Raw genomic sequence first — 26,738 nt, 5'->3', positions numbered from 1 at the left:
ACTGGTGAAGCCCCCAACAAGTTTTGTATCGAATCACTAACTTTCCACTCTCTGAGCAGATGCTCTAACCACTAGACCATGAAAGCGACTGACTTTACTATCAAAATATGAATTGTATCTTTGATAAGTGTATCAAGAAAACTCTGATATATTCGAAGTAGCAGAGACAGAAATGTCAACCACAATGCTCAACCTACCTGGTGGAACTGGAACATCCTTCTTGCCTTGTATGACATCCTTACAGTTCTCGTAGGCTGCAATGTCTGCCTGGTACTGTTTGGTGTTGAGTAGGTCCAGATTGAGGTCCTGCCCCAGGAAGGTCATGGACGAGGAGAACAACTCAGACGACAATGTCACCAGATTCTGATTTCCCATCAGATCCGACCAATTGCCATTCTCTTGAGCCATTTTCACAGACGACCCTGAACTCAATCGTAACTTGGATTGATTGTTGCCATGTGATGATGCAAAGCCGGTTTTGAGCTCCTGACTTTCCATCAAGGAATCAGAGAGATCTGAGTCGGAATCATTGTCAAAGTATGTGACTAGATCATCATCAGAATCTTCAGAGACAATATCCTCTTCTATGTGCTCACCACCTGTCGACGACAGAGAGATTGATATCGATGGATGCTAAATCTAACGTGTCACTGAGGTTTTTTTAAGCAGAACACTTATCAAATTCTATTTGACTATTTTGTGGGCATTATAATTCTTTTTATTACTCCCATCTATACCACTGGAAAAACAACAAGCTCATTTATACAAAGAGTTTAATACCAATGTGCTGGCTGATGCACTGCAAGAACTAGTGTCACTAACAGATATTGAAAACCCGCTGATGTATCTTGCAACAAAATTTAAAATATTATGTCATAGGGTATTGTGATGTGTTTGTAAACTTTGTGGTGCAGGGCCCCATTCCATAAAGTAATAGTACGACAGATACCAAAACTATTCACTCATTCCATACAATTGCTATTACGCAGGAACACGCTTAGTATTCTATATATCTAAATGCACAGTGGCTTAGATGCATGAGTGAGTGGTGTTTTACGCCGCTTTCAGCAGTATTCCCGCAATATCACAGCAGGGAACACCAGAAATCAAACATTATTGAGTTGCTTCCTGCCTTGAGCATGCCCAGTTTGATTTTCTTGCCAAGAAAAGGGTTATCCTCACAACTATTAGATATGTTAGCAGTGAAGATGAAGTCTGTTGAAAATCTAAAGACTTGATAGTGTGATTTGCAGCCCAAAAAAGAAATGGCTATGATGTAACAGAGGTAGGGTATTTGACGGAATCATGGCCTTCACATATTGTACCCATGTGGGGAATAGAACAGTCTTCGGCGTGATGAGTGAACTTGAACCACTGGCTGCCCCACAGCTTTGGTGAGTGCATGAATGTTGGTTTTGGATGCATTTGTATCTTTTCCAAATATTTCCAATCATTCAGTGCTTACATTACAAATCAAATCAGTGTTTCTCCTAAAGAAATTGTGCACAAAACAACACAAAAGAAGTAAAATTGTCAACACTCAGAAACTTCATGATTGACACTAATGCTCACCTTCACTGAGATCAGAATCTTCAGACAAGTCTGACATGTCACTACTATCGCTATGGTGACGTCGTCTACGTCGCCGCAAGTTGCGGAGTCGTGATTGCTTCTGTTTCTGAAATCAGAAGATTTTCCTTCTTTTATAAATATGAGACAATAATGTTTGCAAAAAAGCATTGTCTAACAGTTTTTGGTTTATGTTAGTAACGGCATGACACAGGAACCATTCTGTACTGTTGGCACTTGTCAGAGTGTTCTTTGCGTACCTAATAATGTACACATTAATTCTATGAAATATTCTAAACTGTGCATATGGACAGCGTGTGTGGTTGCACTTAGATTTTCACAGTACTTGCCTGCTCATGATGCATATACATGTAAGATTCATAGGACCATATAAATATACCGGCAGTCCTCCATAACACTGATCTGTAAGAACTCATACCTTTGGTTTATTGCCTTCGTCCTGAGTCAGCATATTGCTTTTGTCGACACTGTTGTTCCTGTGGTCAGCATCATGACTGGACATTTCATCCCGCTCCGTGTCCGAGGTGGACGAGTAGTTGTGGTCATCATGGGGGAGAGCTGTAGGGACAGTAGTGATCACACAGTTACATTGGGTGTCTAACATTACATCACGATTATTGTACTTATGCATGTTCGTGTGCAACTGCTTGTTCTAGTCCAGACTTAAGCCTGTTTTCTAGTGCTCGCCACTGATATACCATTACAAAGATACATGTTATTGTGTTCTTGTAATTGGTACAGTAAGAAAGTAAGGGGGAAGTTGGTCTGCATTCTCAAACCAATCTGACCATACTATCAAAACATAAAATCATATGGGAAACAGGAAGTTCGTCAAATTTCTAGACTCTTGTAACATGTGAAATGGCCATGTCCACACTGATGGCAGGGTTGGTTGGTTGGTTTGTTGTTTAACGCCGCACTCAGCAATATTCCAGCTCTATGATGGCGGTCTGTAAATAATCGAGTCTGGACCAGACAATCCAGTGATAAATTTCATGAGCATCGATCCACGCAATTGAGATACAATGACATGCATGAACGAAGTCAGTAAGCCTGACCACCCGATCTCATTAGTCGCCTCTTAACGACAAGCAAAGTCACCTTTTACGGCAAGCATGGGTTGCTGAAGACCTATTCTACCCCGAATCTTCACGGGCCCTGATGGCAGGGATGTTACCAGGGATAAAATCAAGGTGTCACGTGCTGAGAAGGAGCTTGAGCATTCCTACACAAAGTGAAATTACTCTGTTCCTGCAAATCCTTTGTTTTGAAATTTAGAACAGTACAATCCAAATTAACAGGGATTCATGTGCAATCATCTGTTTACACCAAGAGCCATGTTAGAATTGGTCCTAAACAATGTATTGTTTGTTAAAAGATGAAATTGAAATACAATCCAGATTAACAGGGATTCGTTTGTAATCATCTAGGGTTGAAAAGGGGATGAGCAATGGCTGCTGGAGCTTAGCAGGGGAGGAGAGTGGAATGGGGGATGAATGTTTTATCTATACATGCTCTGGGGCTAAAACAAGGACTGGTCGACTCGGAGTCAATATACTGTGTCTGAGTGGGGTATTTATGTTAAATTGCAGCATGGTATCTCAGTGAGCTAGCACTATAAATCGGCATCAGTCCGGACTAGTACAAGCAGCCACACACACACATACACGTGAATGCACATCGCTATAAAAGTGCAATAATCTTGGACGCGACGTTAAACCCAATTTCACCTCACCTCATTATTTACAGGCCACAGGGTTATCCCTGACAGTGGAGTGAAACAACATTGCCTTTATCGTCATCTGTTCACAGTACCTGTTTGGACTGATCTACAATCATCATTTCAACTCCCACACACAAAACACAGCGCTGAATAGAGACAACTACCTACCTGCTATAGACTTGTGTGACTCTAACAGCTTATTTGGGTGTTCTTTCTCATACAGCGCCCCCTGTAGTCTGTTGGTCACATGGTTCAGTATGTGCGAGAACAGCGCAAGAAGAAAGGCAATGGCGGCTGTCAATTGAGGTGAGCCTATATGAGGAGATGACACAATGTACTCAGTCTGAATCAAATAACATACTTGTCAGTTTCATAGCCACACACTTCGGCCAGCCTAAAAGTATGTGCACAGACTTTCTTTGTCTGTATTGAGATTACTTCTCATGGACTGCTCTTTCCGCAGATACTGTACTGTTTGGGGTTTTCAACATTGGTCTTCAAGTACAAGGCAAGGGAGGATCCAGCATTCGTACAGGAAGCGATCCAAATATTACTATAATTCACTCAGATACTTTAATTGCCCACAACATACTACATTTGAAAAGGTGGGGGGAGGGCAGCCCCCCTGGACCCCCCTTTGCATCCGCCTATGTAAGGGGTAACTGATAGTTAAAAACGCAGGAAAGTTTGACTTTTCTACAAATGTCTATACAGTCAGCATTTTAGTGGTTCTTATTTTGGGGTGGTGGGGCTGTGGTGGTTTGATTTATGCACATTTCCAAGAGCTTTCCATATATCTATAACACATGGTATGGTTTCCAAAAGAGGTTATGTGACCAGACCCAAAAGCATAATGGTCAGAAATATGTTTAACTCAGTTTGAACGTTCAGAACATACATATACATATTCCATATACACAAACTGAATATTGAAACTATTATTTCTACTTCGTGATTAATAACAAGAACACAGAACTGACCAATCAACTGTGAAAGAAATCATGACACTATTATCCTAGTATAATAACAAAATAACATATTGTATATACAAAGCACTTGACTTCAAACTTGGACTGCAGCTCAGCAGCACAACACATTATTATTACACCCGTCAATGCACTCAAATTTTATTCTCAACTCCCTTGGGGAGTATACAACCCATACTGCCTTTGAGTTCAACAGTGACATTACCATCTCTTTCTACCGGCTACCCATTGACTGCTTGGTGAACAGAGGCATATTTTGAACAGTCACGAAGGAGACACCAAACCAAGCTGCTTCAGTAAGGGGCAGGACCTAAGCCCTAGAAACTCTCAGGAATCAAGTTTACCGTTCAGGGTCACCCATTGACTTATTCTCAATGACCAAACCTGAATCACTGTGACGTGTGGGTTGCACACAAGACCACTTCCTAACACTATTTGTTAATATTAATGCAACTACCATCTGGACTGAGAAGACTCCAATACTTGACACAGGAAGACAGTTAAACTTCTGTTGATGCAGGCATGGAGCAGACAGGCTGGCGACCATGGTAACCATTCAATGTGGCTGACCATTGACAATCATCATCAGTGACCGTCAACACGACCACAATAGTACAGGGTGTACTGGGTGCCTTTTTCGTCATAAGCATGATAGGAGGACCTTTAGAGAGTACCAGTCAACTTCTTGGGAGGGCAATCTCTGCTGTAGGTCTCATGTCACTAAAAAAAGGTACCAGGTTTTGTGAAAATCCACTCAGACTCGAACTCGCAAAATTCGGAGTGTTAGCCCGACAAGCTAACTGACTGAGCTACGACCACACACTTTAACGTAGTGCAAATTTACCCAACAAACAAACCAACTGAACTACGCACTGTCTAGTGCAAATTTACCCAAGAAACTAACCAACTGAGCTACGACCACACTGATAATATGAGTGCAAATATTCCTGACTTGAGCTACGACCAGACAGTTTAGCTTAGTGCCACATTTACCTTACAAACTAATTGACTGAGCTTTGACCACAATGCTAAGCTTAGTGCAAATTTACCAGACAATCCAACTGACAGAGCTACGTCCAAACTGTTTAACTAAGTACAAATTTACCTGACAAACTAACGAACTGAACTACGACTACACTGTTAGACTGAAGGCAAATGTACCTGACAAGCAAACCGACTGAGATACGTCCACACTGTTAACCTAAGAGGAAATTACCTAGTCATGCCTATGCAATATCAAAGAAATCAACTCAAAGCTGTTCACCATGTTTACCTGATTCAAAAACATTCCTCAGCAGAGTTACTATGTTGACACACTTACATTTCCTCTGCAGGAGATGGATGGTGCTGAGACACATGATGACGATCTTGAAGACAATGTCATCATCCAGGTAATGGGGGTCGTCTATGGCAGGGTCAGCTTTCGCGTAGTTCTCTGCCATTGAGCTGGGTTCATAGAACATGCATAGGTTGAAGTCGTGAAGCGTGGCCTGACATGCAGACTGCATCAAAGTTGTGTCGTTGCTGGAACATAGACAGGGATGAGGTATATTCAATGTTCAACTGCTGTTTCTGACAACAGTTCTACTCCTAAGCCCAAATATTGTTTGTTTGTTTGCTGTTATATGACGGCGGTCTGTAAATAATCGAGTCTGGACCAGACAATCCAGTGATTGATATTATGAGCATCGATCCATGCAATTGATATACAATGAAATACATCAACCAAGTCAGCGAGCCTGACCACCCAATCCTGTTAGTCCCTTCCTACGACAAGCAACATTCGCCTTTTAAGGCAAGGATGGGTTGTTGAAGACCTATTCTACCCTGGATCTTCATGGGTCCCTAAGCCATAGAAAAAAGAAAAACAAATTCACATCAGACAGGTCATTCGTCATATTCTTTCAGGCAGTAAATTCTAAAGTTACTTTAAGTAGCATTGGTGGCATAATTCAGCCACGGAAATAATGGCAGAGTGTGATACTATATAAACAAGATAAATACTGGAGGGGTCTATCATCACGCTTTGTTCAGACCAAGCAAATCATACAGGTCTGAACCATCAACAATATTCCAGCTTTATCATGGCTGCTGTGAGTATAGGCACACCAGTGGTTGACGGCATGAAAAACCATCCATGCTGTCAAGTACATTGACAGAATACACCAGGATCCCAAGCTGTGTGTGAGTGAGTGAGTGAGTGAGTGAGGCCACTATGAACAGTATTTGGTTCTATCACAAATTTTTTATGTAAAGGATAAAAAAGAGGTCTTGACTGAGAATGTCAAGGAGGAGGTCTTATCCAACTTATAAACTGTCTAAATTCTAGAAATTCCTGAAGGAATAAGAAGACATTGTGATACCTTATTGTGAAACAATAGTGTATTGCGGTGTAAAAGGAAATTGAAGAAAGCGTGTGAGAGAAAGACCATGTGCAGTGGGAAAACAAAGGGTTACAAAACAAACCACAATATGTGCAGTTGCAGGTTTGATTCACATCATGGAATGTTCATGCGAGAATTGTGACTTTTAACCAATCAAAAATCAACATTATATTCATATTAAGGGGACAGTTTATAAAATTCAACTGTAAACCCTTGGTCCTACAATTCAGTTAAAGCTAGGGCATTTTCTTTCCGAATGCCTGGGGCATTCTCGTGGAATCCCCAGGGTTTGCTGGTCAATGAATACATTCTCAGTTTATCAACATGTTAAAGAACCTACTCACACAGTGAGACGAAAGCCTGACATGATGCAGGTTAAAGATATTAACAACTTTGGTGAAACCCATGACTACAGGTACTGACAAACTTAGAAGCCTAATCAGTACGAAACGGTGATGAAGGAACGGAACACATCCAGGCATGTAATTGCTACTGGCTAGCAAGCTGGGTGCACTCACCTCTTCTCTGTATCATACAAGACATCCAGCAGGTACAGGAAGCGGACAAAGAACTGCCGGATGTTTTGTGGTCTGGAAGTAGTAATAAATTTCTCTTTAAAAACTATTACTTGAATGTGACAATTTGATAACTTCTTATAAAGACGAATGAACATAGAGGACATACAAATAACCATGACACTAACAAGACATTGAAAAGTAAATAATGTTATGAAGTTGTTTTCTGTCTGCAATATTCCAGCTGTGTCACTGTCATGGCAGTCTGTAATCAAATCAGTGGTTGATAGCATGAGCAATGTATAATGACATGTGTCACAATCAGCCAGGTCACATACCGGTACATTTTCCTGAGGCAAGGGCATTAACTGACTAATAAAAGTCTAGTTTCCACCCTTGACCAACTTGGCTCGAATTATGGAGTTACAATTTGGCTGGACTAATGAGTGTATGCATAGTCCAATCAAAATCGAGTAATGAACTAGACATCCAGTTCTTAAACAACATGGACTTCAACGCGCAGGTTTTGGTCGACTGAAGGATTTGCAAAGCACGTGTACCGCCAACTAGGCGTTGACAGATGTTGTGCACATCTTTTCATGTTTTTTAAACAAGGTGCTCAAGTGATTTGATACAATTCGCCACTAGATTGATCTGTATAGCAAGTTTCAACAAGAAATATTCAACGGTTTAGGAGTTCTGCCCCAGAAACGGAAAATGGACATCAGACGGGACACGTTGATCGCTGTATATCCCCATTTTTCAAACTGAGAGGACACCAACAAGTTCTATCTTTTATGGTCTTTTGGTATTAAATGGCTGGGGATCGAACCATCAACCTTCGACTCTCCACACAAGACCACGGAGGCGGTCATTTGTCTGGCAACAGGCCTAAATGGTAGGCTGCATAACTCACTGTTGTTTGTCTGGTGTGAGGTCACGGTGCTGCTGCTGAATCTGCCCCAGTTCCAGGTACCTCTTGTGGTTCTTCTCAAACAGTCGCTGCAAGTTACCATGGGCTCCTTCAAACGACTTCTCTGTCGACATACTGTCACAGATATTGAAAGCACTGCATATATCTGATTTCATTTACATTTAACAAAATTGGTAGTAACAGCAACATGTACACATTATCTAATTAACATATCCTTCAAAATAGAGAGTATCCTTTAAGACACTGGCTAACCTTTTGGAAATAGTGTTTAAATCAAAAACTGGTTTTGCATTTTGTTAATAGTTTAACATGTCTGAACAAGTTCCAATAATGTATTATATTAAATAGAACTGAACAATATTACAAGTTTACTGCAATATACTTATCAAACAATACATTGCAATATTTTCACGAAAGACTTTTCCCTTTAAAATTGAATGACCAAGCAAGGGAAACACAATACAAATTTTGACCTATTCTGTCCATAGGTTCACTACAGAGTACCTACCATCTAATATAATGATAGGCAGCCTCACAGCTGTAGTAGCGGGAAGCAGACAAAGTCCCCAGCTGGTTGTGGGGCATACCTGCAAATAACACAACCTTTCATCACTGGACTGTTATGTTATGGATAAGGTATGACAGTCTTGATTCATAAACATCCTGCGATTCCTAGTCATATCACGTTCATCCACTGAAACATGGAGTGAGTGAGTGAGTGAGTATGGTTTTACGCCGTTTTTAGCAATATTCCAGCAATATCACGGCGGGGGACACCAGAAATGGGCTTCACACATTGTACCCATGTCAGGAATCGAATACGGGTCTTCGGGTGTGACGAGCGAAGGCTTTAACCACTAGGCTACCCGATCGCCCCTGAAACATGGAGAATCTCACCCGAGCATCTTTTGATGTTAATAATATCAACAGTTAATTCCTGGCTTCCAGTTGCCAATTCTGTCACCTATCAGCGCTAATTAACTTTTAAGTGTTGGCTTCCGTTTGTCCATTGCTTATGACCTATTACATATTTGATATCAAAAGACACTTAATTGAGTCGCTCCAATATCATTCTTCCAATTTTTTCAGTTTGTAAACAATTAAACAGTCTTGGGTGTTTAAAGTACAGCTAACCAGCTTCAAGTGACAGAGAGACTAGTGATGTCATTTGATTGTGATGTCATGGTAACTGATGTCACAATGACCTGAAATGCAATGTTGCTTGAGATATGCTTAATCTCATCCAAGACTGACCACCCGATCAAACTTGGTCGCCTCTGTGACAAGCATGTGTTGTGGGAACCTATTCTGAGCTGGTCCATGTGGGGGGGGATATGGGAGTGAATAATGCTGGGGGTACATGTACTTGCCAATATCAGGAAACAACATGATCGCTTGGTAGTAGTATCTCTCCGCTGTGGCGCCACTCACGCCATGATCAAAGTCCTGTTGATATCGGGCTGAAAGTACAACATTTAGAGATTTAGAACATTTTTTTTTTGATTGGCAGGTAATCCCAAATGTCCTCTGGCCACAAAAACTATCAAATTATATTGTTTGTGTTTCTAAGCAGAAATAGGCAGGGATTACTTTGACAGGAAGTGTTTTCATAGACAGTGAGTTAGTTGTTTTTAATACTCCTTTGGACAGTTTTTCAGTGAATATGTGCAATGTCAGCTGAATGTAGGGTCAAAAGGTTTCTTTGCCTCCAATATTGACATACTGTGTCGAAGTCTTTTAGCCATGACTTGTTAATATCCATATATTGTTGATCTGGATGATTTCAGTAGGAGCGCTGTTCATTATCACAGATTATAACTTACCAATGTCTCCAAGACAAATGAGACATCTGTGGCAGGCTCTCTGCGCCCACTCAATCACGGACTGTGGTGTCTTCTTGCTGCTACTGCTGCTGCTGCTGCTACTACTGCTGTGCTTCTTTACTGGAATACAGAGTGATGTTAGTTGACAGATGGTTTACCTCACATGCTTGTTTGCTAGCCTCTAGTTTTACTCTGCAGTCAACCATATCTCAGCCGTAACAAAATGGCCTGTAAATAATCAAGTCTGGATCAGACATACCAATGATTGATGTTATCAGAAATGATCCACCCCTTTGTGGTACGATAACAACCAAGTCCCTTCCATTTAAAGGCCTTGACTCTCAATTTCAGCCAATCGCATGCTTGATTATTTGAGGTGGTGGGTGAGGTGAAATGGGGTTAAACGTCACGTCCAAGATATATTGCACTTATATAGCTACGTGCATGCATGTGTATGTGTGTGTGTGTGGCTGCTTGTACTAGTCCGGACTGATGCAGATTGATAGTGCTAGCACACTGAGATACCATGCCGCAGTTTAACATGATTACCCCACTCAGACACAGTATACTGACTCCCAGCCGACCAGTCCTTGTTTTAGCCCCTTAATGCTGAGCGCCAGACAGGGCAACAACAAGTACCATCTTTCAACGTCTTTTGGTATGACGCGGCTGGGGATCGAACCCCGGAGATTCCGCTCTCCGAGCAGACGCTCTACCACTAGACCACGGAGGCAGTCTTGATTATTTGAGTCAGTTTCATGAGGAATGTGATTTTCTCAGCCATAACAAATGATCAAGTTTAGATCAGACACACCAATGATTGATATTATCAGCAATGATCCACCCTCTTCTTGTACGATAACAACCAAGTCACTTCCAGTTTAAGGCCTTGACCCTCAATTTCAGCCAATCTCATGCTTGATTATTTGAGTCAGTTTCATGAGGAAGAAACAAGAAAAACAAGAAAACGGCATTACCACTATCACTCGCCTTGGGGCACATTAGAATTTTGTTTGTTCATATAGTAGTGAATAAAAACTATAAAAAAGAGTCCTATAAAGCCTTTTAAGAAGAGAAAGGTACTTGGACCGCTTCACTTCAAAAAGAAAATTGATTAAATGTGAAATTAGTACACAAAAGGCCCCTTCTCTTGAAAATATAACTCAGTCTTGATAATTATCTCTTAGATAAGCTAATTAACAGAAGTTTCTGAGAAAACTTGTCCCCATTGCTTACTATGCACTAACTAAAATAACATCGATCAAGGGCCACAACTCTGTAAAAACATCATTTACAGGAACAATTTTCGAACTCAGTCTTGACAAGTATTACACTTAGATAAGCATGCAAACTATCATTCATGTAACATGTGTAACTTCAGCAGAGAAAACTTGTCCGTATTTCACACACTATGCACTAAGTTGAAAAGCATAGAGCAAAGGCCATAAATCTGTGGAAATGAATTTATGACCCCAATTTTTGAACTCATTTGAGATCAAGTCCAGGGAGATCAGTTTGCAAAATTTAATTTCTCTGACTTAAATAGTTTTTGAGAAAATCTGTCCCCTTTGAGAAACAGATGATTAGATGGATGAACTCTGTTCCTATATTCCAGTCCCTCATTTCTGTTGTCTCCCCAGCTTACCACGATCTTGATGATTGGCAATATCAGACAATAAGTTAACATTTCGTTTTCATACAAGGTTTCATAAAAACGCTTACTGACATATTTGCAATAAATAAAATAAATAAACCCAGTATAATGTCAACATCCTGCTAACCTGGGACAGTTTCAAGGCCACCTGCTGATGAGACTGTTGAGTTAGAAAACTTGGCCAACCTGTCAATGTACTCCCAGTCCCCATTCATGTCAAACATTGCAGGCCCAACAAGTGGCATAATGTCACGGGGAATATTCAACTACTGTAATTTGTCAATATTGTCGTAAGTATACATAACAATCAACAGCCTCAATAGTTGTAAATAGTCATAAATAAAACATAAATAATTGCCACATGTTGGCAATGAGGAAGAGAATAATGTGGCAGGGGTAGTCAGGTGATCAACCTGGGTAAGGTTACAGCCCATGGTATTACAGAGCATGACCCATTGTTTGGGTGGTGACAATGGTGATGCTGAGAATGTTTGTAGAAGCTGGAAACTATAGGATGTTTCCACACAAGGATCAAAAGGAGAAAGAAAAAATGCATAGTGTGCGATAGGGTAAGTTTAAAAATTATATTTCAAACCTGCCATGTGCTGATTAGCAAGGATTATGACAGATTCAGATTAGAGTTACTTCCCTTTGAGTTGTGACTGGGAGGAAAATGTCCGTCTTTGAGATTGTCAGTTATATTTTATTCATTTCTATTACATTGGTTTATATAAATATCAAGCCTTAAAGCTGATCTACTACTGTCACAATACAATTGCAATAGTTGACAACTATTACAATACTATTGTAGAAGTATGGGCTACTAATGCCATAGAATCGCAAAGGTGAATATAGCCCCAGCAGCAAGAGTGGATTCAGCATTTTTAAATGGGAGGGGTCCAAAATATCAAAATCTTCCCTCAGATAATTTTACTGTCTACAACATACTACACCTTATTTTTTAAAATGGGGGGTTGGTAGTGGGTGGGGAGAGACCGGATCCCCTGGATCCCCCTCTGGATCCGCCTATGAATAGCCATCCCTACTGTGGTTGTAGCAGATAACCATATTACCTGGTTTGGGATCTGCAACAAGATGAAAGTCGAGAATGCCGGACAACTTGAGGCCAAACTCCTGCTGCAGCCTGAACAGCAGATGCTGGTAGTATCCAGTGGCGGAGGCCAGGTGTGTCCGGTAGGCTGTCTCCAGGGACCCGTGGGGACGCACATGCTGTGTACATACAAACACAGATAACAAGCCTGAAAACAATGTATAGTGAAGGCAGAGTCATGCTGTTATACACTTAATGATACTTGTATCAAAACCATTTGCATAAATATAATGAAGGTATATTTAAGAGAAAAACAATGTTTTAAATATAGAGCAAGGCTAACTGTAGATTAACTGCACTAAACTGAATTTGGAATGGAACTTAGAAAAGACATCACAGTCCCCTATAGAAAAGAGCCGAAGTTCAAGATCTCTGGTCCCTAAAACTTGACATACACTTCCTTAGGTGATGACTATCATGTTTTCTGCCAAAAATGAATTGCCAAACATACATTGAATAGTATATGCATGTCTGCATTTCATAACCTGCAATTTTACACACAATTATTAAAAAATGAATAATGACAATGACAGACAAAGAAGTACTGTTCCAATAATATTACCGGTAGCTTCCTCAAAATGTGTCAGTCTACTCATTGTTATTGTCATTTGTACATCTAAATTTCCAAATTCAAGGTAGAATGATTCTTATTCAATACTTTCATATTTTTTTCATAAAGATAAGTCTTTACCTTTTTTTAACCAAACATTCATTTAGTCATAAACAGTCAATGGCATAGCAGGGTAAACATGGTAATACACATGACATAGAAAGTATTCACTTTAAAAAAGTCAATGAATGTCTTAAAACTGACATGAATTTTTATGTTTTCTTGATGTATGTGTCACACATGTACGGTATCAGTATTTTAGAATTTCCAGTACCAAAACAGTACTGCCTGAATCACAAATTGTATGACGAGCTGGCCAAGCGTGATGGTCACACTTATAAATTGTTCCATGTAAATTTGAAGTGAATTCTTGTTTCAGGAGCAAAGCTGAAAGAGAGAGAGAGTGTGACTGAGTAAAGATTTAACGTCGCATCAGCAACATCTCAGCCACATAGCGACCAAAGTTGAAAATAAATTGTCACTAACCTTCCTGTTGTGTTTGACAACCTGGATGATGTCATAGAACACCTTCCTCCATAGAACCTCCTCTGCTTTGCGGCCATAGTCACTGGGGTTGTAGAACATCAACCTCTCACAATACTCCTTGAGTCTGTAACAGAGTATTAGTGGTTTAACAAACAACATCAGGGGTTAATACCGTATTCGATGTGATAAGCGCCCAGGGTGCTCTCAAAATTTGAAATATGGGGGCTCTTATTAGAATAATATTTTGGTGGAAAAAAACAGAGTTGAAAGATAAATTTCATTGTTTATGCTGACAGCCTGAAATGTTTATATACGACAGATATATTTGTCCAGAATTTAATTGCCCATATTTAAGGTGCATATAACACACGAGTGCGTATTATACGCGAATAAATAAGTCTTGTGATTGTTCACTAGCCAATATATTAGCAAATATCGCTGTGGGTGCTTATTAGAGCAGGGCGCTTATTACGTCGAATACGTTACACAGAATCGGAGGATTAAGACACAGGTCATCAGGGTCATCACACATAGTATCATGGGTTTAACACATACAGATGTTAGAAAGCTGGAATATTACTGACAAACAAACAATAAAAAAACATACAGGTTTATTGGTTTGACACATACAATATGAGAAGGTATTTTACACACACAGGATTAAGGGTTTAATAGAGAGTAAGTGGATTAAAATTTATAGGATGAGAGTATTTTATGACTGGATTATGGGGAGAGTCAATGAATAGTAGTGAGAGAGCTTGGTTGTATTGCCACTTGGAACAGTATTTCAGTTATATGTTTAAGGCTCGTATCAGCTTATGTATGGATGAAAATATGCACGATACGGTGGGGGATAACTTAAAACGCATCAGAAATGCATCACAGCATTCATGTATGGTCTAACATTCATTAACAGACGTAAATGAGTGAGTGAGTGAGTGAGTGAGTTGGGTTTAACACCGCTTTTAACAGTATTCCAGTTATATCACAGCGTGTCAGCTTAATGTGTGAGGAAAGCCCGAAGTGATGCAGGTTTCAGATGTTTACCACTTTGGTGAAACCCACAAGCACGGGTATGGTGCTGACAAACCTAGAAACATAATCGGGTCGAACTGGGATTCGAACCAACAATCATAGGTTTCTGGCGTGTCCAAGGGACGCAACTCTGCACAGCGAATCGCGGCGCCTTAGACAACTGGGCATCCCGTGTCCCCAGACGTAAATGAACCATGGTATCGATACATTTACTTGGATATGGTACATGTCTTGATACTTTGTAACCTTTACTTGTCCACACACAAAATCAGTTTTTTAACACACTCAATGCCTCCAAAATGTATTTACCATACTACATCAGTAATTCCTGTGTTACCGTATTCAACATAATAAGCGCCCAGGGCGTTCTTAAAATTAGGAATAGGGGGTTCTCATTAGAATATAATTTTGGTGAAAAAAACAGGGTTAAAAGATCACAAATTTCGTTGATTATGTGGACAGCCTGAATGATATAAAAGAAAAGTCTATGCGTTTTATACACGACAAACATATTTTTCCAGAATTTAATTGCCCGTAATTAAGGGTGCATATAACACACGAGTGTGTATTATACATGAATAAATCAGTCTTGTGCACATTGATCAATCGGAAGGGGTACAAATTGGGATTGTTCACCAGCCAATATATTAGCAAATATCACCATGGGCGCTTATTAGAGCCGGGCGCTTATTACGTCGAATACGTCATGTGCAATTTGTCATACTTTCATGGGCTTGATGTCATCAAACTGTGAGTACTTCACGATTATGTGCACATTGCTATTACTTTCTACAGCAATGTGTCATCAATTTATGTGATGCTGGCAACAGACCATACTATGTTTCAACTTTCATAAATTGATGGGACCAGGGTGCAACCTGGTTTTGTTCGGTGCAACTTGGTTTTCATGCCAACATGCACGTTGTGCAAGTTAAATCAAGTTCCTTAAATCGAGCCCTGATTATAGGATTATGAATTGGCAACATTTGGCCTGTGGAGGAAACACTTCCATCATCAAAAGAAATAATGGAAACCCAAATAAAACATACTTGAGTTCACACATTAGCATGATTAGTGGCTTGCAGCCTCATGTACACGCAAATAGAAAATAGTGTTTAAAAATGCATGTTTATAACATTTAACACTACAGCCATATACTTAGAAACAGTATGCTGACCGACCTGCCCAGTTCTTGTTTTATCACCTTTTGCCCAACTCCAGGCAGGGAAACAACAAATATCAACTTATAACGTCTTTTTGAATGACGTGGCCAGGGATCGAAACCACAATGTTTTGCTCTCTGGGCAGATGCACTATCCATTAGACCATGGAGGTGGTAAATATCACACGAAAGGATTATCAATGTTTCATCAGTGCTCAATATTTCTTTGTTTTGCCTCTTTGCGTTTGTTTGTTTACACACTAATCAACATGCTCAACAATATTCCAGGGATATTATGTCAGCCTGTAAATAATCGAGACTGGACCAGAAAACACAGTAATTTATATCATGAGTCAGACCACCCAATCCATTAAGTCACCTCGTACGACAAACATCGGTTTCTGACCAGAAATCCTAACCAGGAATCTCCACTGGGTAATATTGCCTTATATCAACATAATGATCAAGTACTGACTTATTTCTGAGTCCAACAGCATCTTGCAAGAATACATCTCTGTATGCTTTCTTCTGTTTGCTTATCTCATCCAGACGACGAATCGCATCCAGAGCAGCTCTACAAACAAAACAATAGTATGTTATTATCACATTGTTCATCAAATGTACAACAAAGAGAAGATTATTTAGACCAACACACTGGTATGGTCATAACTTATGACTACTTATGGGATTCAACAGCAATTGTAATGTAAGTAAAATATGTGATATTTTACAGTTGAAAATAAATAATAATGTGAGTGATGTGAAATAATGAAAGACAGGAAGTGTGAACTCAATTATAATGGGCCTGTTAACATTAAGTGAGGTGAACGTTGCGTCCAAGGTTATTGCACTTATATAGCGTAATGCATGCATGTGTCTGTGTGGCTACTTGTACTAGTCCGGACTGATTGCCGATTTATAGTGCTAGCCCACTGAGATACCATGCCACAGGTTAACATGAATACACCACTATATTGTTGATATAAATGCGATGTTTAATAAATATAATGTAAGCCAAGACCACTCGCATTTTTCTTATTTAAATCATGCTCGCATTAATTTCAAGATTTACAGTATTGAGGAAGCATTCCAGTTCAAAATGATGAAATAAAGTGTCTTGGGATGCAGGTCTTAGATTATGTAGATGTTTTTACCAGTTTGGTAAAACTCATGAATATGGGTATTGTGGTGAAAAACCTAGAAACTATCACCTAGCTTATCTGGGGTGATGGTAGTGAGAATTGACAAACAAATATTTTACATGCTAGTCAAATGAATTACTCCTAATGAGACTTTATTGTGGTATTGTCTTCTTCTACCAAAATTATTTTTTTATAGCAACTGTGAAAGTAGTAACTCTAGTCATTTGCATTTTGTAATGAAAACTTTTGAAGAAAACAGTCTTCGCAAATCTTTACTTGAGTACCCTATGCAATATATTCTTAAACATGTTAAATGTAGATGAATCAAATTTAAATTCAGCCATATCTTAGGACTGATTACCCAGTGGGAATGGAGATGGACGTATTTCTTTATGGTCAATTATTGTTGTAACATTTGCTACTATTTGAAGGATTGTTAACATGGTCAAAGAAACTACAGCTCATATGATAACAGCTTGATAACAGTGTTAGAACCTACGCCCAAACATCGCTCTTAATTGTAATAAAGTAGTTGTTCATCCACAAATTCTTATCCTTACTTAGCTCATATGAGTATTAATTAAGCTGTAAGTATGACACAACACATAAATGATGCAATAGTGCACAAAAGGCTTCAGGGTCTTGTCCTATAATAAAAGTTATAATATAAATAAGATATTTCAATGTAGGTGATGGCAGTATTTTGTCATTCCTCAATTTTGCTAATATTGTCAACTGCCTACCTGACAGTGGTGTCACGACAGGTTTACCTCACATATCCATTCATATTTTGTGATCCTGAGAAACGATATGCTACATATAGTGACACTCATATTGTGTCATTTTGGCCTGGCTGACATGAGGTTGTGGCTATGAACAAGTTTATGTTGAAATTCCATGACTGCTTAGGGCTGACCTGATAGTTCATGCATTCTGATTCAGCATTATGTTTTGTGACAAGTAGTTTAGGTAATGCTAGCCAGAATAGTTATCAGACTTGGTTACTGCAATAATAGTAACTTATATTACTTTTGAAAATCAATACAGGGTAGGTAGGTACAGTATGTATATTATCATCAGTGAGTGATTGAGTGAGTATGGTTTTACGCCGCTTTTAGCAATATTCCAGCAATATTACGGCGGGGGACACCAGAAATGGGCTTCACACATTGTAGCCATGTCAGGAATCGAACCCGGGTCTTTGGCGTGACGGGCGAACGTATTATCATCAGATGTAAAATTGTGATGCGTTAACACATCATTGAATCATGACATCCCTACTCCTTGACATGCAGACATGCAGACATACAGATTTCTCAGTGTGTGACAAAACTACTGTCACCTGCAAGAGCTTGAGATCTTACCTGTTGTCTGTACCACATTACCTCTTTGGGGAACATCATTAGAGATCCCTTGTTAGTCATGTTATTGTCTAATGACAAGTATGGCACATGCAAAAATTAGTTTGTGGGTTCAAACCATTTGCTCATGTTCTACTCCAAAATACAAGACAGTAAGAATAGCATGATCATCCACCATAATAGGCCTAATTCAAAATAGTATTGAAACAGCAGCATGCTTTTTCAAATATTTGACATTAACATGTTGATCTATCTAGTTCCCTTCAAATCTGACTATATTTCGTATAGAGCAAAACCTTTGTTCTCAAGCGTTAGTCAATTAAATTTCAGCTTAATTAGTAACTGATTAGGTCCATGGAACAAAAAATCAAAGTAAACAGTGACTCGTCATCAGTGCCACTGGCCGCACCTGTAGATTTTCTTAGCTTTGTCAACGTCAGGTTTCGCTTCATTACTCGTACTTGAAGCTTTCTTCATAGCTTTACTTTATTTCTATTGTGGCACACCATTTCACACGCTTCTCATGTGAAATGGCACAACCTTAAACACGTTGCTGAAAGTTTCAGTTTCTTCCTCGTTACATTTTCATAGATAGACGCCATATTGGTCTCTAACACTGATCATGTGACTTCGGCGAGAATTTGCGAGAGTATAGAAAAAAGTCACCAGCTGGAGCTGGAAAATGGATTTACACTCCAAATCATTTTAAATAATTAAATCTGGTCCTTATTGAAAGAATAAGTATAAATAAACGATACTCTCGCGTTGTGAATGTTACTTTTGTGCCATAGCAGATAGATTGCAGACGGGAATGGGTGATAAAAAAATCGGAATTAGATTGTTCTCCACAGTCTGAAAACCTGAATTAATGACATTAATTACTTGATCGGCTGCAAATGTCGAAAACCTAATCTATTGGTTAAGAGAACAGTTTTTTTAATCTCATCAAAGGCAAGAGCAAAAATTATCGTGTATCTACATGGACTATACATTGCTGCGATTGTTTAGAAGCATATGAACAAAACTAAAAACCAATTCTATTTTTCTTTGAAAGTCCCCTACTTTTGTTGTTGGCTAACGACGAGAACACCATTATGGGATATCATAATAATTTTAATTAAATCTCAGCAGACACACATAATTTTATTTTATGGTCTCTGATCTCAGTTTTCAATAACTATAATCACAGATACTTTTCCATTCATTAAATATAAACGATTTAAATATATATGTGATTCATAATTAATATAGATTGATAAACAAGCCGAGTCGGCTTATGTGAATCTTCTCCATTATCAAATGTTATCAAAAATATTTCTTTATAAATAGAAACAAAATGGGAAAACACAATTATATAGCTATAGGGAAAGAGTTGAAAAAGTACAGAGTGTTTTTTTCAAAAGATTCATTGAACTTAGTAAACGCACATCAACCAATGTTGTGCTTGGGGAAGTGGGGCGATATTCGTTGTGAGTTAAGTATTTCTGTCGCTGCATAAAGTATTGGTGTAGGTAGGTGCGTATGAACCCACAGGTTAACTTCGGGCTTGCTGAGACATGCTAAATGTATATGTGGACAATGGAGGAGTATACTGGGCGTCACATGGTGACATGTTATTATTCCAAGAAGGATTCTCATACGTCTGGATATCCCAGGAATTATATGAGTATGTTCCGTACCAGATGCATAGATATTCAAATTTGGTGTCAAAAGATAAATACTTCCGTACTTGTTAGACATTATGGATCGTACGAAACATAACTCGAACCTGAATTATATAATATCAAATTTTGAAAAAAGATCTTATAAGAATACTTGGTAAATTTCGGTGTTTATCACATGGTTTCAAAATACAACTGCAACGTTATAGTAAAACAGTGTATGATTCAAGATGCCTAATTTGTGATAAATGTAACTTGATGGAAGATCGAAGAATAATACCTTTTTTGCTGGTGTGTCCCCACTACAGATCAAACAGAAATATGTTGTTATCGATATACTATCATCGTTATTCATCAAGACAGAAGCTTAGATTTAATGTCAACAAGAAATAGAAAAGCTTTGAAAGGTTTAGCCATTTTCATTTAGAGAAATGTACATTCATGATATAGATAGAGTATCGTAGATTTTCATCAGGGTGGAATCATGTGGATTCGTAGCTTGATGTCCATTTATTATATACTCCTGGCGATATCCGGTACTGCCAGGAGAGTTTTTAAAGGCGAGTCAATTGAAAATGTCATGATGAATGTAAAGTGACTTTAAAGAATTCCTGAATAATGTACATTTCAAATTTCTATACCACACACCACTAGCAATGTGTGTAAGATTGTACTCAGGGCCACGGGGCCCCCAACACTTAAATAAAACTGTCTGTCTGTCTGTTATAAATAACGAAGCCACTATAAAAAGTGGGCACTCAGTTTTAAAGTCACATGAGAGATACATTGGAATAACTGCATCAATTTCAATTAAGTTGGAAATGGCGTTAACCTTCATGTTTGATTTCAAACAAAGTGTGGATTGATTGAAAAGTTATATATTTTTTGTAGCAAATTTCGTTTCATTTAAACATAGTAATGTATATTAACATCGAGTCCATTAACATAACAGAACATTACACTTCTTAAAACGTTATATACGGAACATAGGAAGTATATGTACTTGAATATACGTTACATGACGCTTTCCGATGAAGAATAGTGTTAAGTGGTGAATAATATTGATTTGTATTCCATGCGCACAGAAGGTATACTGTCCGTGCGAAGATCCACTACCGACTTACCTATATTGTCAGAGATCTCAAATCATTAAATTTGTTAACTTAATATTAATTTGAAATATACACTTTTGTGACAGGGCCTATTTCAAACCATAGACTAAAGTGTCTTGTTCGTCGTATAGTACTTGACAGCCGATCTAAGCCTTAGTCTGATATAGAAAGTCAGGTCAGTCAGGTCGGGGCCCTGCAATAGGGTGATCAATATGGTCCGACACTCGCTGTCGATGTCTCGTGATTCAAAAATGTATTTCAGTAAGTAAGCCGGCTTTCCATTTTCGATCATATTTCCACCAAAGTTATTTCCTTCAGGATTTTCGGTTCTGGTGAATGTTAGATTTGTGTTTTGACAGGAAAGGATACACAATGTATATAGTACTGTTATCAAGGTAAGTTTCAAAATGGATTGTTGAAATGTATGAAAATAATAGTTAACGTACATTTCAACCTTGCCAACGTGTGGACACTTTATTGATTTCGAAGCAATGAGTCATTAGGAAAGAGAGGCGTTGTTTATGTAAATCCTAATTTATAGAAGTTCTCAAATAAGACATCCTCTAAATAATAGGTTGAAACTGTTATAATTAAGTGATGTTTGTATTTTCGGATGTGAAAACATGTAGTTTTTATTATAGGGTACTGTCGTGTGTTTTATTTTTTTTAACTACAGTTTATTTCTGTAATTCTAAAAACAATATTTCAAATTAATATTTTCCTCAATAAAAAGGGAATATAAAAAATGTAATATACTTGTACACACCTACTCCCATTGGCGGGCCCGTGAATATCCGGGTAGAGATGAGGTATTCAGCAAAAGGCGACTAACGGGATCGGGTGGTCAGGCTCGCTGATTTGGCTGATGCATGTCATCGTATCCAAGTTGCTCATGACGTCAATCACTGGATTGTCTGGTCCAGACTCGATTATTTACCACCCGTTTCATATACGTAGCTGGAATAATGCTGAGTGCGGCGTTAAACAAAAAAGTTCAATTGACATTCTTACAGCAAGCGATCGAAGTGGACCGCCGAGCAAAAGAAAACATGCATGCACTTGAAAATTGGATTTGATCAATCATTACAAACGTTATCAAAACGCAAACATTTTAAAACTTAAGGTCCAAAAGCAACTATAATACCCTTATCAAATCTATCACCATCGAATAACCATAAATAAAATAGCAATGAAACGCCGTTAAAACAGTAAAGAAGTTGTTATCCATAAAAAAAATATCTTATCTCCGAATGAAGTGTGTTACTGTTATATCAAACCCTGTCGTAGATAAACTGTTCCATTGATAGTTAGATACATTACTTCAGATTTGAACCCGGGAGTATCAAGTACAAGAATTATTCAATAATGTGTCGCGCTATTCATTTGCTGACGTACCCATGGCATATACTTGTGGTGGGTTTATATTGAGTATCACATCTCTATCCTTTCAAAATAATCTTTGTGTATCATACTTATATACCATGACTTGTCAACAGATAACATACGATGTTTCGTGAACTAGGTGGAAAGTTGCTGACTGCGGCGTCAAACAGGCAAATGTAAATTACGTGTCACGTGACCCACCCCTGTCACGTGGAAGGGCCGCCCTTATCCACATGATCATCAAACAAGTTATCTGTAAATAACTGGCGATAATTGAACTGGATTACAGGAATGGTACACACGTGTTTTCGCCAGGGTCAAGAATGTAATTTCGCTGATAGCTGCCTCACGATCTGACGTTATTTGTAATCAGTACCTTTTTTGAGGCACTCACATGTGTTAAATCTGCAGTGGAGAAATTATGTATTTACATATACATATGACTGATGACTTGTTTGAGAGGGGACATCTGTAAAGAAACGATTCAGGCTATTTAAAAAATGAAATAGCTATGCAGCTCAACACAAAGCGATCTTAGCGCTAAGACTATTGTAAGCCTATGTTAAAGTATGGGAGTTATGGGATCATCTTAGCGCCAAGATCGCTTTGTGCAAGTGGGCCCAGGATTTGTTTTCAGAAATTAAGCCTTGATTATCTTGACTTAATCATTGAACCAGGTTTAAGTGAGTGAATTCAGTTTTACGTCGCCATTTGCAGTATTCCAGCCATGCTACCACAGGGAACACCAGACATGGGCTTCATACATTGTACCCATGTGTGGAATCGTATCCAGGGCTCCGATGTCACGAGTTGCCAGCTGTGTATAACCTTTTAACTTTCGACATAATTTCCCTCAAAATATACTTGGGTAATATATCCGACTGACTGCTGAAAACGTCGTAAAATAATACCCACTAACTGATTCTGCTGGGAGCGGTGGAGCCTAGCGGTCCTTCATTCGTCAAGCCGAAGACCAGAGGTCGATTCTTCACACGTGTATACTAGGGCTGGGAGGGGTAACTCGGATACCCGGGTCGGGTGGGTACTGAGTAGGACCCGGGTACCCACAGGACTACACGGATTCGTGGTTAGTCACTTGATATATTGTTTAATGACAATAATTATCTAGAACTCTATGGTTACACTACATGTCACTAATGTTCGCATTTATTTCTGTCTATGCAGCCATTCTTCTGACTTTTCATAAGGTTGAATAAAGATATAACTTAAGTCAACTTCAGTGTATGCATGACCAGATCGTTTAATACATGTATCTAAATACGTTTTGCAAGTGCTGTGGTAAAAAAAATTATTTCTAATCGGAGAATTTGCATCTCGTGAGACCTACAGTGGCTACCCGGGTAGGGTCGGGTAATAGAGGGGTAGGTACCCGGGTAGTAAATTTGGACTCGTCCCAGCCCGAGTGTAGACTGTGTGAAGCCCGTTCTCCGTTCTCCCAGCTGTGATCGAATTGAGGTATTGTCATGGTGCTTCAGTCAACAAGTACTCAGTACTCCGTGTGTACACTAGCGGGGAAAAATATTCATGCGCGACGTAAAAATCACATGAAAATAAAATTGCCTTGGCGGTTTCAGAATCATGCATGATTGTCTCATGTACACACACCTTTGTCATGATTACCCATGATGCCACTGTCATAGGATGCGTTCGATCACATGAGTAAGAACTTGGGCATAAAATATGGGGCCAGATCAATTCAAACACAGAGTTTTTGGGCCGTGAAAGTGTTTTTTCTGTGAAAAGCAACTTTGTTGACGGGCAAACATCATTAACGATATGCCACGCCTGTCTCCAAATGAACGTTTTCGTGCAAAATAGGAATGCTTGAAACCTAGTCGTTTCGGTGTTCATCGTAACAGTATACAGTCTGTCTGGAGCCGGTAGCAACAGACTGCCATGCAACGACAGGGACCGACCACGTTGTGGACGTCGACGAGTAACGTCAAGTCGGGATGACAATCATATCCGCATGGTTCACGTACGATATCGATTTCAGACCACAGTATCCCCAGGTGGCTTACGTTCGATCAGTGCAAGGACTGTGGTTAGGAGAGTATAGCATTCGAGCACGACGTGCTGTACGTCCAAATTTGCTGCCACGTCAGCGAACTAAACGCCTGGCATGGTCAAGACATCATATGAGGTTCAGGCTAAAGAACATTGTGGGGTTAAACCTCTCTACAGAAGAGTCTAGGTTTCATCCTGACATTAGTGATGGTCGTCAGCGTATTTATCAACGTCTGATGGAACGTTACGTTGACGCGTGTGTTGTTCAACGTATTGCATTAAATTGGGAGATAGGAGCGTAATTGTGTGAGGAGGCATCACTGCACATGACAGGACCCCTCTGGTGGTCATCGATGGCAATGTAGGTGTACGATAGCCTGACTCAGTTATCCTTCCTCACATGTTCCCATTCCTTCAGACAACAAGACAATGCACGCCTCACGTTGCATGTGTGCTCACAGACTTCAGTGGACAATAGAACATCCCCATATTCCCTTGGCCTGCTGGTCGCCAGATCTGTCATCCACCGAACATGTGTGGAATGAACCAACCGTTGACGTTGGTCCAGCAGCGACAGGCCTTGGTCCAGATCTGGAATGACATCCTTCAAGCCTTCTTCAAACATCTTGTGTCGTCAATGAGGCACCGTTGTCCAGCTTGGCTCACTGCTAATGGTGGTCTTACCCGAAAACTGATTGTGAACGGACATTTGACCCCACGCCCCTTTCAGCCTGAGATGACGTTGACAGACGACATGTGTTCACACTGTCATGGTGAATTCATGTTTCATGGACATCAATATATTATTCTCTTTCAAATTGTTCTTTGTTAGCGTTTATTATATTTTATTTGATAGTTTTTATTTCCCATAATTGTCAGTGATACGCATGAACTTGTTTTCGCTGGTATAAATATGTCCGGGAGCGCAAGATCATGGAAACAGGGTAAGTGAGCATTTGTAAATTGACTGAAGCGCCACGATAATATCCTGTCTGTTTTCGTATCTTTAATGTGTTTCAATCTTGTCCGAATTCTCTTTTCTGTACGAAGAGGTACAACACGTAGCGCGCATTTGTGTGTCGGTGGCTGTTTTAGACTGATATTTAGTCCCAGAAATAAAGTTATCTTAGTTAAAATATATATCTACAAAATAATTAATAAAATTCAAAAGGAGCCCAATTCTTAATTTCAGACTTGCCTAATAATTCTAGACTTGATCGGATTCCTTTTTTAATTTATTGTCTTTGGTCTGGGAGACAGACTAGTGGCTGCGTGATTTGCTGCTTGTACCACTCGTCCGGACTAGTACACGTAGCGACACACACACGCGCGCGCACGCACACACTGGACGATGCGGGTTAAAATAGGTCTTCAGCAACCCATGCTTGCCGTAAAATGCGACCATGCTTGCGTAAGAGGCGAGTAACGGGATTGGGTGGTAATGCTCGCTGACGTGGTTGATGCATGTCATCATTTCCCAACTGCGTATGCTCATGATGTCAATCACTGGATTGTGGTCCAGTCTCGATTATTTACAAACCACCGTCATATAGCAGGAGTATTACCCCCCGCCACCCACCCACCCCTCCCTCACCTCACCTGAAGATCCGGGTTAAAATTGGTCATCAGCAACTTGTGATAAGAGGCGACTAACGGGGTCGGGTGGTCAGGCTTGCTGACTTGGTTAATGCAAGTCATCGTATCGCAATTGCATGGATCGATGCTCATGCTCGATGCACCGGATTGTCTAGTCCAGACTCAATTATTGACAGGCCGCCGTCATATAGATAGAATATTGCTGAGTGCGGCGTCAAACAACAAACAAAAAAACCTCACCTGTTGTGAGAGTGGCGTGATGTACATGCGTGTTATCAGCGAGTTCGTTGTTGTATGGTGACAGTCACGAGTAATTCATGGCATCATCGCCACGAGATCGGTAATCACCTCACTCACTCACTCAGTGAGATACTTGCCACCCACACATGCCATTTGTTGAATATATCATTGTATATTTCATGATCGGTAAAAGTTACATTCT

General features: G+C 39.5%; 1 protein-coding gene across 1 annotated transcript in view; it reads right to left on the bottom strand.

The window, feature by feature from the left end:
* Positions 1 to 19,125, bottom strand: part of LOC124146821 (nonsense-mediated mRNA decay factor SMG5-like) — a 79,351-nt gene extending 60,226 nt beyond the window's left edge. The window contains exons 1-14 of the mRNA XM_046517286.2: positions 18,926 to 19,125; positions 16,489 to 16,587; positions 13,817 to 13,940; positions 12,683 to 12,839; positions 9,956 to 10,075; positions 9,503 to 9,592; positions 8,641 to 8,719; positions 8,115 to 8,246; positions 7,202 to 7,273; positions 5,621 to 5,823; positions 3,482 to 3,625; positions 2,009 to 2,148; positions 1,573 to 1,678; positions 198 to 599 (exon numbers count right to left, since the gene is read on the bottom strand). Coding sequence (XP_046373242.1) covers positions 198 to 599; positions 1,573 to 1,678; positions 2,009 to 2,148; positions 3,482 to 3,625; positions 5,621 to 5,823; positions 7,202 to 7,273; positions 8,115 to 8,246; positions 8,641 to 8,719; positions 9,503 to 9,592; positions 9,956 to 10,075; positions 12,683 to 12,839; positions 13,817 to 13,940; positions 16,489 to 16,587; positions 18,926 to 18,993 — 1,936 coding nt within the window. The 5' untranslated portion in view covers positions 18,994 to 19,125. The remainder of the gene's footprint in view (positions 1 to 197; positions 600 to 1,572; positions 1,679 to 2,008; positions 2,149 to 3,481; positions 3,626 to 5,620; positions 5,824 to 7,201; positions 7,274 to 8,114; positions 8,247 to 8,640; positions 8,720 to 9,502; positions 9,593 to 9,955; positions 10,076 to 12,682; positions 12,840 to 13,816; positions 13,941 to 16,488; positions 16,588 to 18,925) is intronic.
* Positions 19,126 to 26,738: the final 7,613 nt, after the last annotated feature.

This window comes from Haliotis rufescens, unplaced genomic scaffold, assembly GCF_023055435.1.
Source record: "Haliotis rufescens isolate VD_foot unplaced genomic scaffold, xgHalRufe1.0.p SCAF_1, whole genome shotgun sequence".
Classification (NCBI taxonomy): domain Eukaryota; kingdom Metazoa; phylum Mollusca; class Gastropoda; order Lepetellida; family Haliotidae; genus Haliotis; species Haliotis rufescens.
The sequence above is the reverse complement of the archived record's forward strand: the minus strand, read 5'-3'. Positions and strand labels throughout refer to the sequence as shown.